At 40.2% G+C, this 19,718-nt stretch overlaps 2 protein-coding genes across 41 annotated transcripts in view; one reads left to right on the plus strand and one right to left on the minus strand.

Moving 5' to 3' along the window:
- The window catches only part of TMEM156 (transmembrane protein 156), a 62,514-nt gene that overhangs the window by 24,721 nt on the left and 18,075 nt on the right, over window positions 1-19,718 (minus strand). For 17 of the 40 annotated variants that reach the window (XR_011257735.1, XR_011257731.1, XR_011257740.1 and 14 more), the window contains 4 exons: window positions 18,772-19,032; window positions 15,477-15,596; window positions 12,751-12,834; window positions 1,227-1,329 (listed from right to left, as the gene is read on the minus strand). Coding sequence is in view for 10 of the 40 variants with exons in the window: in XM_069593901.1 (XP_069450002.1) it covers window positions 1,227-1,329; window positions 12,751-12,834; window positions 15,477-15,596; window positions 18,772-19,032 (568 nt within the window). In the remaining 30 variants the exon portion in view is untranslated. Of the gene's footprint in view, window positions 1-1,222; window positions 1,333-12,750; window positions 12,835-15,476; window positions 15,597-18,771; window positions 19,033-19,718 lie in introns of those variants that run through there. The other 23 variants (XR_011257725.1, XR_011257720.1, XR_011257739.1 and 20 more) reach the window with 4 other exon arrangements.
- Window positions 5,129-19,718, plus strand: part of KLHL5 (kelch like family member 5) — a 148,196-nt gene continuing 133,606 nt past the window's right edge. The window contains exon 1 of the mRNA XM_069593889.1: window positions 5,129-5,312. The gene's annotated coding sequence lies outside the window, so the exon portion shown is untranslated. The remainder of the gene's footprint in view (window positions 5,313-19,718) is intronic.

Genomic DNA, 19,718 nt, shown 5'->3' on the forward strand with positions numbered 1-19,718 from the left:
CATGCTGACTTAAAAGGCCCTTTATGAAACTCTCCCCAAATTATTCAATATGAGTATATCATCTATTTCCTGCCAGGACCCAAGTATTATAAACACTAAGCAACATAAAAGAATACTAAGAAATGCTAGTTTCCCATTTTGTCCCAATTTTTATACCTCTTACAATGGTTATTAATAGTGCCTTTCACAAAATCGCTACTTAATAAATATTTGTTGAATGAAAGAAAAAGATTTCTAGGACACTTCTGATCACAGTTTTGTATTCAAATGCATGGAAATCAATGTGCATTCATCTAGGTTATAAAATACAAACTTTAGAGAAATTTTTATTTCAGTAGTTGAGGGTCAATGAATAGTTCTACTTTACAAATTTACATTCTCTCTTTTCTCATGTTCTGAGTGAAGCAATGATTAGCCTGCTGGACTTCTGACTCAATCTCAGGAAACAGTGCCAAGAGATGAGCTGACATCTCAGGGCACATGTTATTCAACAGACTAAGAGATTAGTTTACTGGTCCTTACTAGACCTTGGAGGAAATAGTGATTTTATTTCATGCCCTCTAATTCACATGAACCGATTTTGAAAGTTCATCACATTCTATCTCCTACGTGCTACCTGCCTGGTAAGTCACTTCAGTCATATCAGGCTCTTAGTGACCCCAGGGACTGTAGCCTGCCAGACTCCTCTGTCCATGGGATTCTTCAGGTGAGAATACTGGAGTGGGTTGCCATTTCCTCCTCCAGGGGATCTTCCCAGCAATTGAACCCGTATTTCTTATGTCTCCTGCATTGGCAGGCGCTAATGCAGCGCCACCAGCGCACTGCCTGGGAAGCCCTCTATCTGCTACATCCAGACAGGAATGCAATTTGAAGTTAACTATACCTCTGGAAAAGGCAATGGCAACCCACTCCGGTACTCTTGCCTGGAAAATCCCATGGACAGAGGAGCCTGGTAGGCTGCAGTCCATGGGGTCGCTAAGAGTTGGACACGACTGAGCGATTTCACTTTCACTTTTCACTTTCATGCCTTGGAGAAGGAAATGGCAACCCACTCCAGTGTACTTGCCTTGAGAATCCCAGGGACGGGGGAGCCTGGTAGGGTGCCGTCTAGGGGGTCGCACAGAGTTGGACACAACTCAAGTGACTTAGCAGCAGCATACCTCCTTGGATCTATTCGAGTTTATAATAAATAGCCAAATCATTGATAAAACTGAAGCATCACTCACTGTGTATGTTGATCTTGCTGATGCACCGCGGGAGTAACTTCTAGTTCTGGTATTGGAGGAAGCACATCCTTGACCAGAGTCATCGGCAGCCTCTCTGTGGTCTCTGCTATTTAATAAAGAGAGCTGTTCTAGTCTTTATTTAGTCAACAGCAATGCAAAAGCAGACACAGTATATTCTATTGTAGTAAGAGAACTATGCCCTGGGTCTAAACAGGATTTTGGCAGTTTCTACCACTCACTCAATTTCCTGTCTGCAAGTTTCCCCCATTTCTCTCAACTTTGTATCTTTCCTTTCATTCCTCCTCTCCCACCGCTTTCTGGGCACAAGATCCGAAGTATAGTGAAGGAGAAGCAAAGTAAAGAAAAAACTTAGTAAAGTCCAACTCTGTGACCTCATGGACTGCAGCTTACCAGGCTCCTCCGACAGGCAAGAGTACTGGAGTGGGTTGCCATTGCCTTCTCCGGTACTTTCTTTTACACATGGTCAAATTTATTAGCGATTTAGCTGAGTTTTGCGTCATGATTAGTTTTGCAGTTCATTATAAATGAATTCTACCATTGTTCCTTCTTTTTTGTGGTTTCATGTTACTATTAAAATCATTAACGTGTTTGAAATTTACTGTAGTGTTAGTGTGAGCTCTGGATTACGTAATTTTTTTTTCTGATTAGTCAGTTGTCCAAGCATTATACATTCAGCAATTTTTTGTAGTCCTACTAATGTGATAAGCCACTTTCATCATTTACTAAAGTCCTGAATTGTCTAACGTTTCATGGGCTCTTTTGTTGGTAAGGGCCAACTGCACTCACGGGGCTAGATCTATCAGCCTTATTTCTCTCACATGGAAAATCCCCGGGGGTCTGTGGTTTTTGTCTTTTTAAACCTGTCCTTCTCAAGGGTGGTTGTGGTAGGAAGAATTCTACAACAGCCCCCAAGATTCCCACTCCTGGTGTACATGTCCCCCTTTAATTCTCCTCCCTTGAGCATGGGCAGGACTGTAATAGGATCTCATTCCTGTGACTAGGTTACACAAAGATGAAGAGCTTTTGCAGGTTAATTAACATCCCAAATCAGTTGATTTTGAGAGAGTCTATCCTGAGTGGGTCTGATTCGAAAGCCTTTAAAAGAGAGACTTGGCCTTCCCTGCCATCAGGGAGGATCCCTCACTGGGCTCAAAGAAGCAAGCTGCCATGTTGTGAACTGTGTATGTAAAGGGTCTATAGCAGGGCTCTGCAGGTGGCCTCTAGGACCTGGGGGTGGTGTCTGGTGGTGAGAGCCAGTTAAGAAGCCAGGGCCTTCAGTCTACATCCTCAAATAAATGAATTCTGCCAACAACATGAACCAACTTGGAAGGAAACCCTTCAGATGACAAAACAGGCCAGCTCGCATCTTGACTTCAAGCTTATGAGTCCCTGGAATGCAGCAGAACAGTACCCAAATTTCTGACCCACAGAAACTGTAAGATAATGAAGGTACGTAGTCTTAAGCCACTAGGTTTGTGGTATTTTGTTACACAGCAATAGAAAACAAATAAAGTGATCAACAGAGCCTTGGCCTGAAAATCCCCAGCAGTGGTAATTTAAAGCGCAGGCTCTAGAACCCTGCCCCAGATCTATCTTCTTAATGGCCCAGGGGGCCTTTGATGGTTGATTCTGATGCACATTAAAGTTTCAGAAGGAACGTCCATGTGAATAATTGTTTAGACATCTTTGACAAAGTATCTTTTTTTAATTTTTATTTTATATTGGAGTATAATTGATTAACAATGTTAAAGTGTATGACAAAATGATTCTGTTATACATATAGATGTTTCTACTCTTTTTTCAAACTCTTTTCCCATTTAGGTTATTGCAGACTATTAAGCAGAGTTCCCTGTGCTATACAGTAGGTCCTTGTTGGTTGTCTATTTTAAATATAGCAGTGATGTTGAAGCTGAAACTCCAATACTTTGGCCACCTGAAGCAAAGAGCTGACTCATTGGAAAAGACCCTGATGCTGGGAAAGATTGAGGGCAAGAGGAAAAGGGGACGACAGAGGATGAGATGGCTGGATGGCATAACCAACTCGATGGACATGGGTTTGGGTGGATTCCGGGATTTGGTGATGGACAGGGAGGCCTGGCGTGCTGCAATTCATGGGGTCACAAAGAGTCAGACACGACTGAGTGACTGAGCATGTATATGTTCATCCCAAATGCCTAATCTATTCCTCCCCACTCCTTCCCTGCTGGTAAAACATCTTATAACCTTCCAAAATTTGAGATTTAGAGAGAATAATTTTTAAAGGTTAAAATCTCAAAAGAGCCTATTCATGGAACCAAATAGTTATCGAAGAAAATTAACAGAGTCCTTTTGGTTTGAAAGTCAAACTGCTCATCATTTGCTTATTTATTCGGTTTCCTGATGTTTTATAGTGTGGTATAACTATAATTCAGAAAGTCATTATTTGTCAAAATGACAACTAGTTCAAGTAACTCTCTAGTGGAACATTATCTTCTTTTTCTCCTAGTATCCAAAGTCATGTAACTTATATGCTAATAGGAAAACTTCAGAAAAATTGATTAAAAGGCAAAAAGGTAGGATATCTGTCATTTTAATACCTTCTTCAGAATAGCTAAAACAGGTGATATTTTTTCTAGTTTTACACTGAAAAATAGCTTCTTTCAAATCATATTCATTTAGCAACACTACTTAATGCAGCAGAAGCAGTCTGAAATATTTTAAAACTTCATAAAGGTCTTTTCATGAATTTGTCAAATCTCTGAACCAAACATTTCTTTGACTTTTTATAAGAGCCTCAGCGGAGCCTAAAAATTTAGAAAGAACCCTGGTCTGAGTTTTGACCTGACTGAATCTAGTGAACAAAATGGATTTCCAACAATAGAAATTTTGATTAAAAATAAAACCACATGCTTTATGTTCTCAAATAAAGCCCCTATCACTCCACCCATGACAATGGCCAGGGTGACCTCTGATGATGTTTCTTCTTCTTTTTAAAAATTTTTTATCACTTTTCAAAATGCTTCATATCTGTGATATTTAGTCTCTAACCTCAGCTTGTCCTTCCAAAGTAATTCTTGATTCCCACTGAGTAACAGAAATTTATGAGGTGTTTCCTTCGCTTTGTTCCTGATGATTTTCATGTGAAACACAGGGTATGTCTTCCACACTAAAGAAATATCTAAAACTTCCCCATCCTACTCAGGCTCTCTTGGCTACTAAGGGAATTTGCCACATCAAATTTTTTATCTTCTCTTCTGTAAAAGTACTTGTTCAGCTAAATTTTACTTGGTTACTGAATTGGAAAGCCAAAAGGAAAAACAAGGAGAACAAAACAAACTTAGGTGTCCTATGACCCTCTGTGACCTCTACTTCCCCAAAGGAGAATGTATCTAGTTTTGTTGTAATTCCTTATTTGTCTGCCTCCAGGGTACAAAGTTTGTATTTTTTTGCTCAATTTACTCCCCAGAACTCCATCTTGGAGCATGACACATAACAGGTACTCAATAAATACCTGTTGAATGACTGAAGGAATGTTATTTAACTTATCCGTGCCTGTGTTTCTTTGGGAAAAAAAAAAAGGCTGTGGGTTCAAGCTGGACAAAACCTCTTGAGGTGCCACCCAGGAATTTGGAGATAAGGAAAACAAGAGTGCCCTGTGAGAGTTAATCTAGAAAATCAACCCATAACCAGAGCACAAACATGGCTAAGTTATCTTCAGAAATTACCCCTAGGCTAAAACCTGTTAAATGTTAAAAGTGCTGTGTGAAACGAGCCAATTAGGCTTCCTCTAAAACAGGGAATAAGGTTCCTGAAACTATGTTAGCAAAAGAATCCACTTGAAGACCTGGCAAACAAGCCTTGGCTGTGATTTGACTTCCCACGTGGTTCTAAGAAAAGAGAACACAGGTGCGTGCTGTCAGAAGCGTTTTGGTCCATATTTCTCTCAGCTGTGTTTTCTCTTTGGGAATTAATACTCTGCTCTTCTGGTTTTATCAACTGTTGGTGTGAGCTGGGTTACACAGCCATAGATCCTGCTGCCATTCCAGGAGGCTGAGCCAAGAGGCCTGAAGGAAGGCGCTGGACCAGGTAAGTTACCTCTGTGAACCTGTGTGGCCTTGAGGGCAGTGGCCCAACCGGGCTTGGGCCTCACCTGCCATGTTCCTTCAAAGCGGACCAAGTACTGAAACAGAACTATCGAGATCGTTTCCTTGTGACTTTGGCAAAGCTAGTGTGGCTGCCTTAAGGAAAATAAAGGTAAAAATTTTTAGAGCCTCTCTAAAAATGGATGAATTCAAGTTAATCCTCACAGATTACTTCGGGCAAGACAGATGTGGACGTTCTCAGATGGTTCGGTGATTCTTATTCAGTTCTCTAAGCTGGCTTCAAAAAAATCTTTCCGTCTTAATGATTTCTTCTAATTGTCATCAGTTCAGTTCAGTTGCTCAGTCATGTCCAACTCTTTGTGACCCCACACACTGCAGCATGCCAGGCTTCCCTGTCCGCCACCAACTCCCAGAACTTACTCAAACTCATGTCCATTGTGTTGGTGATGCCATCCAACCATTCATCCTCTATCATCCCCTTCTCCTGCCTTCAATCTTTCCCAGCATCAGGGTCTTTTCCAATGAGTCAGTTCTTCGCATCAGGTGGCCAAAGTACTGGAGTTTCAGCTTCAGCTTCAGTCCTTCCAATGAATATTCAGAACTGATTTCCTTTAGGATGGACTGGTTGGATCTCCTTGCAGTCCAAGGGACTCTCAAGAGTCTTCTCCAACACCAGTTCAAAAGCATCAATTCTTTGGCACTCAGCTTTCTTTATAGTCTTACTCTCACATCCATACATGACTACTGGAACAACCATAGCTTTGACTAGATGGACCTTTGTTGTCAAAGTAATGTCTCTGCTTTTTAATATGCTGTCTAGGTTGGTCATAGCTTTTCTTCCAAGGAGCAACCATCTTTTAATTTCATGGGTGCAGTCACCATCTACAGTGATTTTGGAGCCCCCCAAAAGATAAAGTCTCTCACTGTTTCCATTGTTGCCCTATCTATTTTCCATGAAGTGATGGGACAAGATGCCATGATCTTAGTTTTCTGAATGTTGAGTTTTAAGCCAGCCTTTTCATTCTCCTCTTTCACTTTCATCAAGAGGCTTTTTAGTTCTTCATTGCTTTCTGCCATAAGGGTGGTGTCATCTGCATATCTAAGGTTATTGATATTTCTCCCAGCAATCTTGATTCCATCTTGTGCTTCTTCCAGCCCAGCATTTGGGCTTCCCTGGTGGCTCAGAGGTTAAAGCATCTGCCTGGAATGCGGGAGACCAGGGTTCAATCCCTGGGTCAGGAAGATCCCCTGGAGAAGGAAATGGCAACCCACTCCAGTACTCTTGCCTGGAGAATCCCATGGAGGGAGGAGCCTGGTAGGCTACAGTCCATGCGGTCGCAAAGAGTCAGACGTTTGAGCAACTTCACCTTCACTTTCACTCTGCAAGTAAGTTAAATAAGCAGGGTGTCAATATACAGCCTTAGCATACTGCTTTCCCGATTTGGAACCAGTCTGTTGTTCCATGTCCAGTTCTAACTGTTGCATCTTGGCCTGCATACAGATTTCTTAGGAGGCAGGTCAGGTGGCCTGGTATTCCCATCTCTTGAATTTTCCACAGTTTGTGATGATCCACACAGGCAAAGGCTTTGGCATAGTCAATAAAGTAGAAGTAACATGTTTTTCTGGAACTCTCTTCCTTTTTTGATGATCCAGAGGATGTTGGCAATTTGATCTCTGGTTCCTCTGCGTTTCCTAAATCCAGCTTGAACATCTGAAAGTTCATGATTCACATACTGTTGAACCCTGGCTTGGAGAATTTTGAGCATTACTTTGCTAGCATGTAAGATGAGTGCAATTGTGTGGTAGTTTGTGCATTCTTTGGCATTGCCTTTCTTTGGGATTGGAATGAAAACTGACCTTTTCCAGTCTTGTGGCCACTGCTGAGTTTTCCAAATTTGCTGGCATATTGAGTGCTGCACTTTCACAGCATCATCTTTTAGGTTTTGAAATAGCTCAACTGGAATTCCATCACCTCCACTAGCTTTGTTCATAGTGATGCTTCCTAAGGCCCACTTAACTTCGCATTCCAGGATGTCTGGCTCTAGGTGAGTGATCATACCATCGTGGTTATCTGGGTCATGAAGATCTAATTGTCATAGGAATATAGAATTTCAATATTGCTATGCATCATTCTGACCTTTCCATCACATGAAAACATGGGCACTTTTGTGCAAGCCCAAGATAGCTAGTAGCCTTTTAGGGCTAATAGAACCAATTATGGTGCCTTAAAACACACTTCCATTATTCAAGGTGCCAACTCCCTGCTATGTTCAAGGCTCCATCTGTTTTTATTAACAGTGATCCTAAAACTACCTAGCTGTTCCGAATCTGGCCAGTGAGAGAATCAAATGCGGATGGTGGGCTGGGGAAATGACTGCAGCATGATCTAGAATTAGCAATTAAAGAGGGGGAAAAGCTTCTTGAACAGATAGGTGCTAATATTCTGAGTCGTTGACTCAGTATCTGATTCATTGACACTGCAGGTATCCTTAATACTCCAAGGAATGAAACTGATTAAGTGTTTAACCATTCTCCTTTTGTTATTTTGGGTAGGCATTATCAAAAGTTATAGTTTAGGAGGAAAAGGTCTTTGTAAGATGACAGCAGCCATTCTTTCAACATAGACAACACAGGGTTGTATTTATTTCACAAATATTTATTGGGTACCCGTTATGAACTCTTCTATACACTGTACTATGAGCTGGGGATGCAGCAATGAGTATTATCAGGTAGTGTCCTGATCACAAGGTGCTAACTGGCTCACAGGAGAGACATCAATAAGTAATAACAGAAACATGAAAGAACAACAGTGATAATTGCCACAAAAAAGATGTGTTATGTTATCAGGGTGTAGTTTACTTTGTCCACCAAATCTGAGACACTTCCCTGAGAAAGGGTTAGTTAAGCCAAGATTAAAGAAAAGCAGGGTTGGAGTTAATCAGACAAAGGCAGGGTGGGAAAGGGGAAGGTTTGCAAGGGAGGTGGTGACCGGGGGTAGGGTGGGTCAGGCAGGGAAAGTTTTGTACAGATGAAGATGTTCATCTGCAAAATGTTTTACCATGTTTTTTCAGACCTGGCACAAATGGCTGTCGCATAGATTCACTCAGTGAATGAACAGAGTAAATCATCTTATTTAGCCTATGGATTCTTCACTCTTACGAATTTCCTCCTACATGTAGAGTCACCCTCTGCTTCTTGATCTATTCTGCAACCAAGCAGATGGCTATAACCTTTACTATTTTATGAACCCAAATCTGTATTTTAAGAGTCATAAATATTATAGTTAAGCAAGTAAAAATTAAATTTTCATGTTATCTTGCTTGGTTGCTGGACATCTGGTACCAGTAATTTATCTTCTGCATAAAACTGAAACCTGCTTAATCTTTATACTGGCCTTAAACATGTTGCAAATTATAATTTTACACTGCCATCAGTTTTATTTGGGAGTAATATATATTACAAGGTCATCCGCCTCCTTTTGGTATTTAGCAATTCTCATTCATGATAAAATTCCATTTTCTTTGCTTTGTGGTTCTTCAAAACCCACCCACATTAACTGTCAGTGCTGAAATGTTACTTTGAGGATGACTCACACTGTCTCACACAACTCCTGCTACATTATAGAGAAAATGTTTCATCTCGGTTTCCAGCTCTTTTACATCTAAAGAGTGAGAAGAGTTTTGATCTGAACCAGCAGTAAACTTCCCGGTTCATCATTGCCATTAAGCGATGTGCTGGAAAGTGCAACCACTGGTTAGAACCGAGTTTGAACCCTGACCCTGCTAGGATCTGGCAGTGGGTCAGTTACTTTAAACTCTCTTAGCTTCCGTTTTTCTCATCAGGAAAAAAAAGTGAGGTTCTTATGAAATGATATAAAATGATGTGTGTGAAAGTACTGTGCACATCAAGGGGGTTACTGAGTTTGTATAGTTTAATTAGCTTCCCTTCTCCTAAGGAACCAGGGGTTGAATCTCCTGAAGGGTGGCCTCAGCTCTGTGAAGGCAGAGACCGCACTGTGGTACGAGCACTGTGTCAGCAATGCTTAGCACCATTTCTGGCTCAGAGTAAGTGTTCAATATATTTTGGTTGAATATTTGAAAGGACAGAATTTCAAGTTTTAAAGATCTCACCGTTTTTGATAGACATAGTATAGAACGAGATGATAGAACTCCCTTGGCTGACCCATGCAGTGGAGGAGGCTCAACTCCTAGGAACCTGCTGTCGTGCACATAGATATGTATTTGTTGGCTGTCCAGTATGTGGCCATCTCAGGGGCACTCGCAAGTATGCAGGAAGTTAGAGGGGCAGACATCCCCTCTCCCTGCTTCCTGGTACCCAGAGTACCAATCTGTGCCTTCATTCAGTCAACCAGATACCCCTCTGTGGGGCTTGCAATCCTGGACAGTGATGCAAAGTGGCTAGGTGGTCAAAAGGGAGCTCTGGCAACCCAGAGGGAGCATCCGGTGTGGATATCAGCAGAGGCATTCTCAACAGACCATTCCTATGGGGTAACACCAGTCATGTTTTGGCTGCCTGTCCCCTCAACTCCTGCACAAGCTTAGATTACCTAATGTTCTTGTTGCTTCCATGGTTTCTCTACTGCTTTTCCCATAAATTTCCTTTCTGCCAAATCAGCCAAGTTGGTTTCTATTGTTTGCACCCAATGATTCAGATACACTACCCTGGCCTTCATCTCCCAAGGGAGTCAACTCATTAAGCACTGTTTTTATGGATGAATCTCCAAGTTACTTTTGCATGCTTCTCAAAATTTCTTCAAAATGTTTTTTATTATCCTTTGATATCCTTAGCAATTCTACAAAGTGCATTTTGTGTTCTTTAATGAAATGAAATTATGTTCCCTTGATCATTCTGTCTCTCCATTTGTTTTCACCTTTCCCCACCCCCAAGGTTCATTTCTCATTCAACTGCTCCTTTTACTCTACACTCATTTCCCCTTAGGGTTTGTGGAATTTAATAAGCTTTTATTGTGCATGAACTACATGCCAGATACTATGCTAGGGACAAGAATCCAAAGATGAATAAGACAGAGTCATCACCTGTGTGAAAAGAATATAGTCAAGTGAATAAAATGTAAAATAGAAGAATGTCAAGGCAGACAACAGAAGGCACCACACTTCCCCCAAGCAAGAGAGAAAATATTGGAGACACACAGAAGCTTGAGAATTGATTCTGTATGACTTCTCTTTCTGTAGCGATGAGGCTTATTTATTTCACCTGTGTTCACCGTGCCCCCGGCACGTGCCGGGCCCCGTGCAGTGCAAGGGTGTTATTTCTCCTTGAGGGTGTGAGCTATCTATATCTCTGTGTGTATGTGTGTCACAATACTTATTTTGTAATACATGAGCAACTAAAGAGACCTTCTGGAACGTACAGGCAGGGCTGACAGCAAGCTGCTCTGCTGAATCTGACTATAGTCACTGTTCTCTTTGAACTACTTTTTTTTTACTTTTTCACTCATGTTACTGCTTCTTCAGAGAATCATGCTGGCACATTTTTTCCCTTAGATTCTCACTGTTGCCGATCATCCATCATTACAAAGAGAGGCCTTAGAAACAGCACTCAGGGGAGACATTATTTCCTTCCCATTTCTCTCTCAGAAAGAGCAACTTATCATGGGAGGGGGAAACTGCATTTAGGTTAAAGGAATATTTATAACAAGAAAGCATCTGCTTCTTCCTCCCTTTTAGATGCTAAGCTTCCAAAGACCCCTTGTTTTTTGTTGTTGTTTTTTTTTTTAACAAAAGGCCATCACCCCTTGGCCCACTCTAAACATTAATATTATATGCCTGGTAATAAAGTCAGAGGATTTTTAATGAGAACCATTAAAGGGAAAGGATGGCCGAGGCAGATTCCTCTGGTGCATGAAAATCACAGGCTCATAAATAGAACCTGTGAGGTGAGTCTTGTGGTTAGCTAGTACTTTAAATTTGTGTTTCCCCTGAATTTACAGGTTGACAGGGGAACTACTGACTTTTTTTCAGACAAGGCTACAGGGCTCAGAATTATGACTTAAAATGAGAAAGTACCAGAATTCCTAAGTTGATCCAAAGCCCAGGAGCACTGGATTAAAACATGCCTGGCCCGTGAACAGCAGGCACAGGCACTGGGTAAGAAGGGCGAGCAGAGGCTATGCCACAAAGAAACGTTACTTTTGCCATTTGAAACCACCCTATGTTGTCTATTTCATTCATCAAACAAAATTGGCACTGACTGCATGCAGTTTTCATCAACCTTCCCCTCCTTTTTGTTGTTGCTGTCCAAGTCACCCAGTTGTGTCTGACTCTTTGCGACCCCATGGACTGCTGCATGCCAGGCCTTCCTTCACCGTCACCCGGAGTTTGCCCAAGTTCATGTACATTGCTGATGTCAAATGATGACTTAGCTAAAGCTTCTTATTCGCCATAGGTTAACCATTTTACTGCTAATGATGAGCGTAGAAAGTCTAAGTTTCTTTTTAATTGAGCTCTTTAGGGGCACCCAACCCAATTTTTTTTCTCAAATTAGGGCTCTGAGTACTTCCCAGTTTAAAAAAACTAAGAAAGTTCCCAGAGCATATTTTCCAGTGAAATGCTGTGCAACTCTCCATGTGGTTACAAATGTAGCTGTGGTGAGGGCTCAGGGTTTGGTTTCCTCTTGTTTTTGAAAATTGTTTACACAGCAGACATGAAGCTTCCTTATCGAACTTCTCATAAAATGTGAAGGCACCTGCTCCCTGGCTGTGCACCAGGAGCTATGGGAACACCAGTCATAATTCTCTGGTTTTCTGAGTCGAGGCCAATATTTCTCCCTGATGAAAAAGTTTTGCCCATGTTGTATTCTCTCTCTCTCTTTAATATGGTTTGACAATTTGAATTCAGAAAGAGGCTTCACAATTAGAAGAATGAGATCGAACCACAGCATCTGTGCTCACAGCCCCCTCAGCTGCTCTAATTAGGATTCCCTTATTCCGTTTCTAGCTCTCAGGAGAGGACAGGGGACTTTTTAATTGGGGCTATTAGACGTTCTCTTTGTACAATGACACCCTCTGCTAAGTGAAGACTCCAGCAAAACTATGCCCACTCTGCAATTACTTCTTGCAATTCCAAGGAATAATGGTATCTTGTCTCATTTAAAAATAAACCTGAGGCTTATTCCTTATTGCTTTCTCTCCTCTGCCTACTCACATGAATTTCTTCTTGCCAGTTAAGCCAACTTTCCATTATTTAAGGAAGTAGTTTTTATCATAACTGTCCCCTGATAATAAGACACATTATACTGGATTTCATTTGCTCATGGCTCCTTTCTTCCAGCTACAAGACTAATTTAAGTGAGCTCAGATCACTCTATCTTGTGTCTATAGTGAAATGGTGACACATTGGAATTTCACAGGCAGGGCTCTGTTTGGACATCACAGAACTCACCTGAAACAACCCGCACGTTCAATGTTCGTAGTTTCTCAGAATCACTTCCTCGTAAGAGGACAGATGTAGGTTTGTATTTATGACCTATTCCAAGAAAAGATATTAAATATTTAGATGATAAGCAAGCTTATTCTTAATATATATTCCCCATGTTGGTTCCAAGGATTACCAAGGAAAATAGGCCATTCATAGCAGAGCCTGGATTAATAAGACATTGAGCTTTTTCTTATTGTTATTTTCCATTAACAAGTAGATACTTTCTAAAACCAACGGCTTCTCCACTGCCATAAGTGCCATTGTGCATCTATTCTTATATGCAGAATATTATTTTGTTATGTATAATAGATATGATATACAGAATATTTGACATATATTTAATATTTAATGTCCTAAATGGCATGATAATTTTCACTACTTCATATGTTGGATTTGCAAGGCAAGCTTTTGAAAGCCAGTAATCCCATCATTTAGGTAGATGTTCCTAAAAACATGTCACTCCCCACTATTGATCTCTTTCTAGACCTTTTCTCCATCTGGCTTCTATCTCTCTCTTTTCTAATATGTAAGTTGGCTTAGAGCTCAACATTCAGCAAACTAATATCATGGCATCTGGTCCCATCACTTCATGGCAAATAGATGGGGAAACAGCGGAAACAGTGGCTGACTTTATTTTTCTGGGCTCCAAAATCACTGCAGATGGTGATTACAGCCATGAAATTAAAAGATGCTTACTCCTTGGAAGGAAAGTTATGACCAACCTAGACAGCATATTGAAAAGCAGAGACATTACTTTGTCAGCAAAGGTCCATCTAGTCAAGGCTATGGTTTTTCCAGTGGTCATGTATGGATGTGAGAGTTGGACTATAAAGAAAGCTGAGTGCTGAAGAATTGATGCTTTTGAACTGTGTTGTTGGAGAAGACTCTTGATAGTCCCTTGGACTGCAAGGAGATCCAGCTGGTCCATCCTAAATGAGATCACTCCTGGATGTTCTTTGGAAGGACTGATGTTGAAGCTGAAACTCCAATACTTTGGCCACCTCATGCATAGAGCTGACTCATTTGAAAAAAACCCTGATGCTGGGAAAGATTGAGGGCAGGAGGAGAAGGGGACAACAGAGGATGAGATGGTTGGATGGCATCACCGACTCAATGGAGATGAGTTTGGGTGAACTCCAGGAGTTGGTGATGGACAGGGAGGCCTGGCGTGCTGTGGTTCATGGAGTCGCAAAGAGTCGGACACGACTGAGCGACTGAACTGAACCATTCATAGAAAAATAGATCAAGAAACTCAAAACTATGCACTATTGCAAATGACACACATTTATTTAAAATAGTAAAAAATATTTTATTTAAAATAATAACAACTAGAAAGACCCTGGGTCTTAATTCTAATTCTGTCATTTTATTACTGTATTACTTTGGACAACACACTTAATCTCTCTGAGCCTCAGAGGCTCATCTATAAAATAAAAGAAATAGAACATGTCCTGTCTGTATACTTTGAGAATCTAGTAAAAAAAAAAGACAAAAAGAAACTCATGGGAATGCTCTGCAAATGTTTATCCTACAAATGAAGAATATTGATGTTATTACTGACCAATGTGTTTAGGACCTCATATACTAATGTACCAATGATAAGATGATATGAAACTGCCTTTAGAAATATCTCCAACAAACACTTAGCCAAAATAATTAATGACACTTTCACTCAAACCTAGAGGCAACCATTTGTTCTGCCTACTAACATGCCTTGCCTGGTAAAGAACACAAGAGTCTTGGGAAATACTACACCAGCACAATACTGCTTTCCTTTATTGAGAACTACTTCTTATGTAATCTCTTTAGTTCAATCCTTACCTCAACCCTGTGTAAGAATGGGGATTAATCTCATTTTACAGAGGCGGAAAGGAACACTCAACCATGGTAAGTAAGTTTCACAAAGTCACATAAATAGTAAGTAGTAGCCCTAGGATTCTAAACTAAGTACCCGTCTCCAAAGCCTAATCTTGTAATGATACACTTTATACTATCCTTAAGAAACCAACTACTCATCAGGTTTAATATTCAGCCAGTATGTTCGTGGGTACATGCCAGAAGGGTCATGTATACATACTCAAACAGCAGTAGGGCCAGTATATACATGGGTACACACCATAGGACTGCAACAGTGACTGACAGTCAATGTCTGTTCTGATAGGTAGATGCCCTTGTCATACCTAATCAGTTGTTAATTCTTTTTAAATATCATCCCTATTATCCTTATTTCCAATTACACATCTTAGTGCTTCACAGTCAAAAATCTGTTTTCTCCCCAACACTTGTTATAGATTGACTCTTGCTCATACTCATCACCTAGAGCCTAGAGCTTAAGACCTCCAATTCTGAAATCCTTTATCACCATTCCCTATTCTTCTACCCCTCTTCTGCCTCACTTCCACCAAGCTCTGCTCAATCTCCAGTCCACCAACTCCTTCCAATTAACCCAGCCTTTCTTCCCCCTCCTAATCACCTGTCTGGGCTGGAGAAAGACACAGGAAACTCCGTAAGTGCTGGCGCTGTCTTACCTCTGCTTATGTCCCTTAAGTTACCTAGAATCACCACTTAAATACACAGATGCCCAGTAAGTGGTAAATTGAACCAAAAAAAGAAATGGAATCTACAGATAAGATTAGGGACTTCTGGACACTAGATAAATTATCCCAAATAGTGAATTTTTCAGTACTTACTCTGCCACTTCTGCGCTCTTCTGTGGCCTTCAAGTATTTTGTGGATAATGAAGATGAGCAAAACTATAAAAACTAATAGAAGTAGAACATACCAAGTGATCTTCATGGAACAGATAGAATCTGCAAAGAAAAATGTAGCAAAAATACAGTAAAGTGGGATGCAGCAGATAAGAGGCACCATGGTGATACAGCTGGATTCTACTGTATATCCTGCCCATAACTGAGAAGTCGAATATATAGCCATCGCTGTCACAGGGTCACTTGCTTTGCTGAGTTCTTTCCTAACATACTAAATGAAGAAACATGACCAAGTGGTTTCCAGGGATCCGCTTATTGATAATTTCAAGATTCTAGAATTAATTTCACTTCCAGGTTATGTCGATGCAAGTTTTGCTGTCACTAGGTTGGAATCACAACAAGCAGAATACCAGCATCAGAGCCACTTGTGATTAACAGTTTGACCCTGGGCCAAGCAACCAAAAAAATGTGCCCTCAAACCAAAGATGCAATGAGTAAGATGAGGATGGGGAAGAAAGGGAAAGACAAAGAAAGAGGCTGGATTGAGGCATGTAAGAGGCCTGAGTAGATGATTAATCAGACCTTCTTTCCACAGGGGCTCACTTGGCAATGATCAGATCAAATGCAAGCATTAGTTACAAACGTAGTTACCCTCGCCCAGATTGAATAAGGATACAGGTAGAAAAAAAAAATTTGTTCATTCAAATGACAGTGAGGCAACAAGGAAGGAAAATCATCATCAGTGATAGCTTAGCAAGATTTCCTTTCGTCCCATATAAAGACACACTGGCCAGTAGACCCAGGAATCGGTAACTTAAAGGAGAGTGACTTTCTTATGTCCAAAACACCATTGTCTACTGACATTCTAAACCAACCTATGTACCCTCTTCCTTGCATGTAAATCACAGGTAGTACTTGTTCACCTTAGCAGGATATATACCCTTGGGTGACTGTCCTTCTGGGGCTCATGATCTGGGTATCCCTTTCACAGGCCCCTCCATTCCATGTGCATTTGTCCATTAAATATTCAGTCAACATTTATTTAAAGAAGAGGCTGAATGGAGAAGGTAGTGGTTGACTGGGATGGCAGCACTCAGCCTCCCCAGTATCATTCCATGCTGTTTAGTGGCCAGACTTCCATACCTCACTCAGCAAAATAAAAGCATGCAGTTAACTGGCACAGAAGATGTACAGTACCAGCAGGCCAAGGTGGGCCCAATACCAAGGGAGCATTGGGCAATGATCAGCTGCGAAAAAAGAACTGTGCGTTCACCAACATCATACTGCAATAGCAAAATATACACAGTTGGGACCAAGCTAGCCAGTGTTCCCACCAAAGCACCAGTGAGAACAGATGAGTGTGTCTCCCTACACTCCATGTGGCCCCCTACCCCCATCCCTGGAACCATCTTGGAGAGGACCAAGGGGAAATGGATAGGAATCTGAAAAAAAATCTAGAGACAGGTTAAATTATTGTTTCAGAGTAAATTTACCAGACTAAACTAAACTTAGCTTCCCCTGCCCACGGGTAGATAGGACTTTGAAAGGAAATCAAGTTAGTCTTTGTACAGCCGAATAAAACATAATAAATTTTCACTCTTCTACACATGGCAAGATAGGTATACTTTTTCCCAAATACAACAGTACATAGCTGTATACCGCTGATAACTTCCTGATTTATGTACCCAAAAAAGCTGTCAATCACTACTTCATTTTGGAATTTATGAATTTTTCCATTAACACAAAAATTCTCAATATGCCAATGGTTATTTCTTCTTAATGTTTTAGAAAATATAAAAAGCAACTAGATAGATACATAAATAGACACTGAAATATAAGTTTTAAATATTTGTCATCCAAACCTCTCTATATTTCAGATTTCATCACAGTCACCTTCTTTATATGGCGTTTTCAGAACCTCTACCCTGATTCTCCCACTATCTGTTCAGATTTTCTCAGATTGTCTCCCACCCTCCCTACACATACACACACACACCTTGAAATACTCTCTAAATGCAGAGGCTGTAGGGCCTCAGGCAAACTCACAGGAGAAATTTATTTGAAGTCTTATATTTCACTTTTAAAAATGCATATATATCATATGTTTGTGTTTGCTTTAAGATAAATATAATATTTTAAATGGCCTCTAAAATGATTAAAGCTTTAGAAAAGCATTCTAAGGCAATTTGAAACACTTCCATATATTTGGAACATCAGAAAACAGAGTAAATTATTCTAACATAGCACCTGTTACACTGATGACACTTACTTGCCCATTTACACTTCTCTGTATCCTCAGTACCTGGCATGCAGCTTGGCATACAGCAAGCACTCATTAAATGGTAATATCATGAAATGCTTTTCAAGAGTAGAGTTTGTGGATCAAGAGAGGGTACCTTGCTTAGTAGTAAGGATCAATTGTGATACTATACATAATAGTATATACTATAGAAAATATATATAAAATTATATAAATACAATATAAAATCACTAATAAGAACATACTGTATGGCACAGGGAACTTAATGAACTGTGGTGTCCTGAATGAAAAGGAGGTCCAAATGGGAGGGAATATATGCATATGTATGGCTGATTCATTTTGCTGTATAGTAGATACACAACATTGTAAAGCAACTATACCCCAATAAAAATTAATTTAAAAGAGAATCAATTGTGTTAATTCAGAATAGGGTGACTAGGAAGGTAATCAACCTTAAATAGAATTAATATATACGTGAGTTTTATCTTCCAGACTCCTACTTTTCCCTCAGAGTCCTCCAGTGACTCAAAATGCTTAATCTATACCCCACCTATCTTCACAGGAGTACATCAAAAATCCCTTTTTCTCATGTCTGTTTCTCAGCTCTAAGCAAGGACATGTTAAATCAATTCAAAATTTAATAGCATAGCACAATGCACATGTATATTTACATTTAAAAAGAAATCTCACCCTTTAATACACAAGTGTGATAGTATTACTTCAAACACAGCTAATAGGCACTCCCAGAGTTATCCTAGGGCAGAGGGTCTTTGTAACGTTCCTCAAATAACAACCCATAGATGCCTCCTTTGCCTCTGAGTACAGCTGTGCTCCACAAAAACACATTTTAAAAGAAAAATAAACAGGTAAAAGAGCTAACATTCTTTCTAGCCTTGTTATTTCATCAATAAAATTCTTCAACTATTCAACTTAAAGTGAAGCTTGCATGATAGCCCTTACTTAAGTTTGTGTCTGTATTCTACTCTCCTTTTCCTGCTAATTTCCTTAAAAACTTACTTTTTGCATCCACTTCTAAATGGAAAGAAATGTTTATACAATTATGTGGGTGTTCCATAATTCTACAAGTATGGTTTATAGATGTTGCCTCAGTTGGATCTTCCTCCTTGATTGCTGACCTTCCAGTGTGGGTTTTTAGATTATAGGTAAGATTATATTCCTCCAGGTGGTCAACTGTAGGAGTTACAGTGAAGTTAAAATGTTGACAAGGTGAGTGAAAATTATTTGACTTCACTTCCATTGATCCTGTCATGAAAAGAACTAGAAAGAGATTAACAAAATGTTATTCACACGCACAAAAACAGTAGTACATAGTAAGAAAACACACGCACCTCAAAGCTAAATCTCTTCCTTCCTATACAATAAGAAAAGAGTAGAAACAAGAAGTTATCAGCCTAAAAGTAACAATTATAGTGCTTACATTTTTTTAAGAGTATGAAAACTACCTGAAATTGAAATACACTTGGAGCCTCTCAAAGGAAAAAAAAAAATTTTCCCTGATGACTTGTGGGACAGGTTATATTTACCAAAATGGTCACAGCGTTATTTCCCATCCCACATTATACTAGGGCTGTCATAACAAAGTACCATAAACTGGTGACTTACACAATAGAAATGTATTGTCTCACAGTTCTGGAAGCTACACTTTCAAGATTAAAGTGTTGACAAGGTTGCTTCCTTCTGAAGGCTGTGAGGAAAAATCTGTCCACACTTCCCTTCTAGCTTCTGCTGGTTTCGTGGCAGTCTTCAGTGTTCCTTGTCTTGTAGAACATCACCCCGATCTCTCTCAAATCCCCGCCCCCCCCCAGTTTTTTTTAATCAGGTTGCCGGTCATATTGAATTAGGGCCCACCCTAATGACTTTACCCATGGGTTTCCCTGGTGGTTCAGACGGTAAAGAATCTGCCTGCTATGCAGGAGACCCAGGTTCAATCCTTGGGTTGAGAA

Source organism: Ovis canadensis, chromosome 6 (assembly GCF_042477335.2).
Source record: "Ovis canadensis isolate MfBH-ARS-UI-01 breed Bighorn chromosome 6, ARS-UI_OviCan_v2, whole genome shotgun sequence".
Classification (NCBI taxonomy): domain Eukaryota; kingdom Metazoa; phylum Chordata; class Mammalia; order Artiodactyla; family Bovidae; genus Ovis; species Ovis canadensis.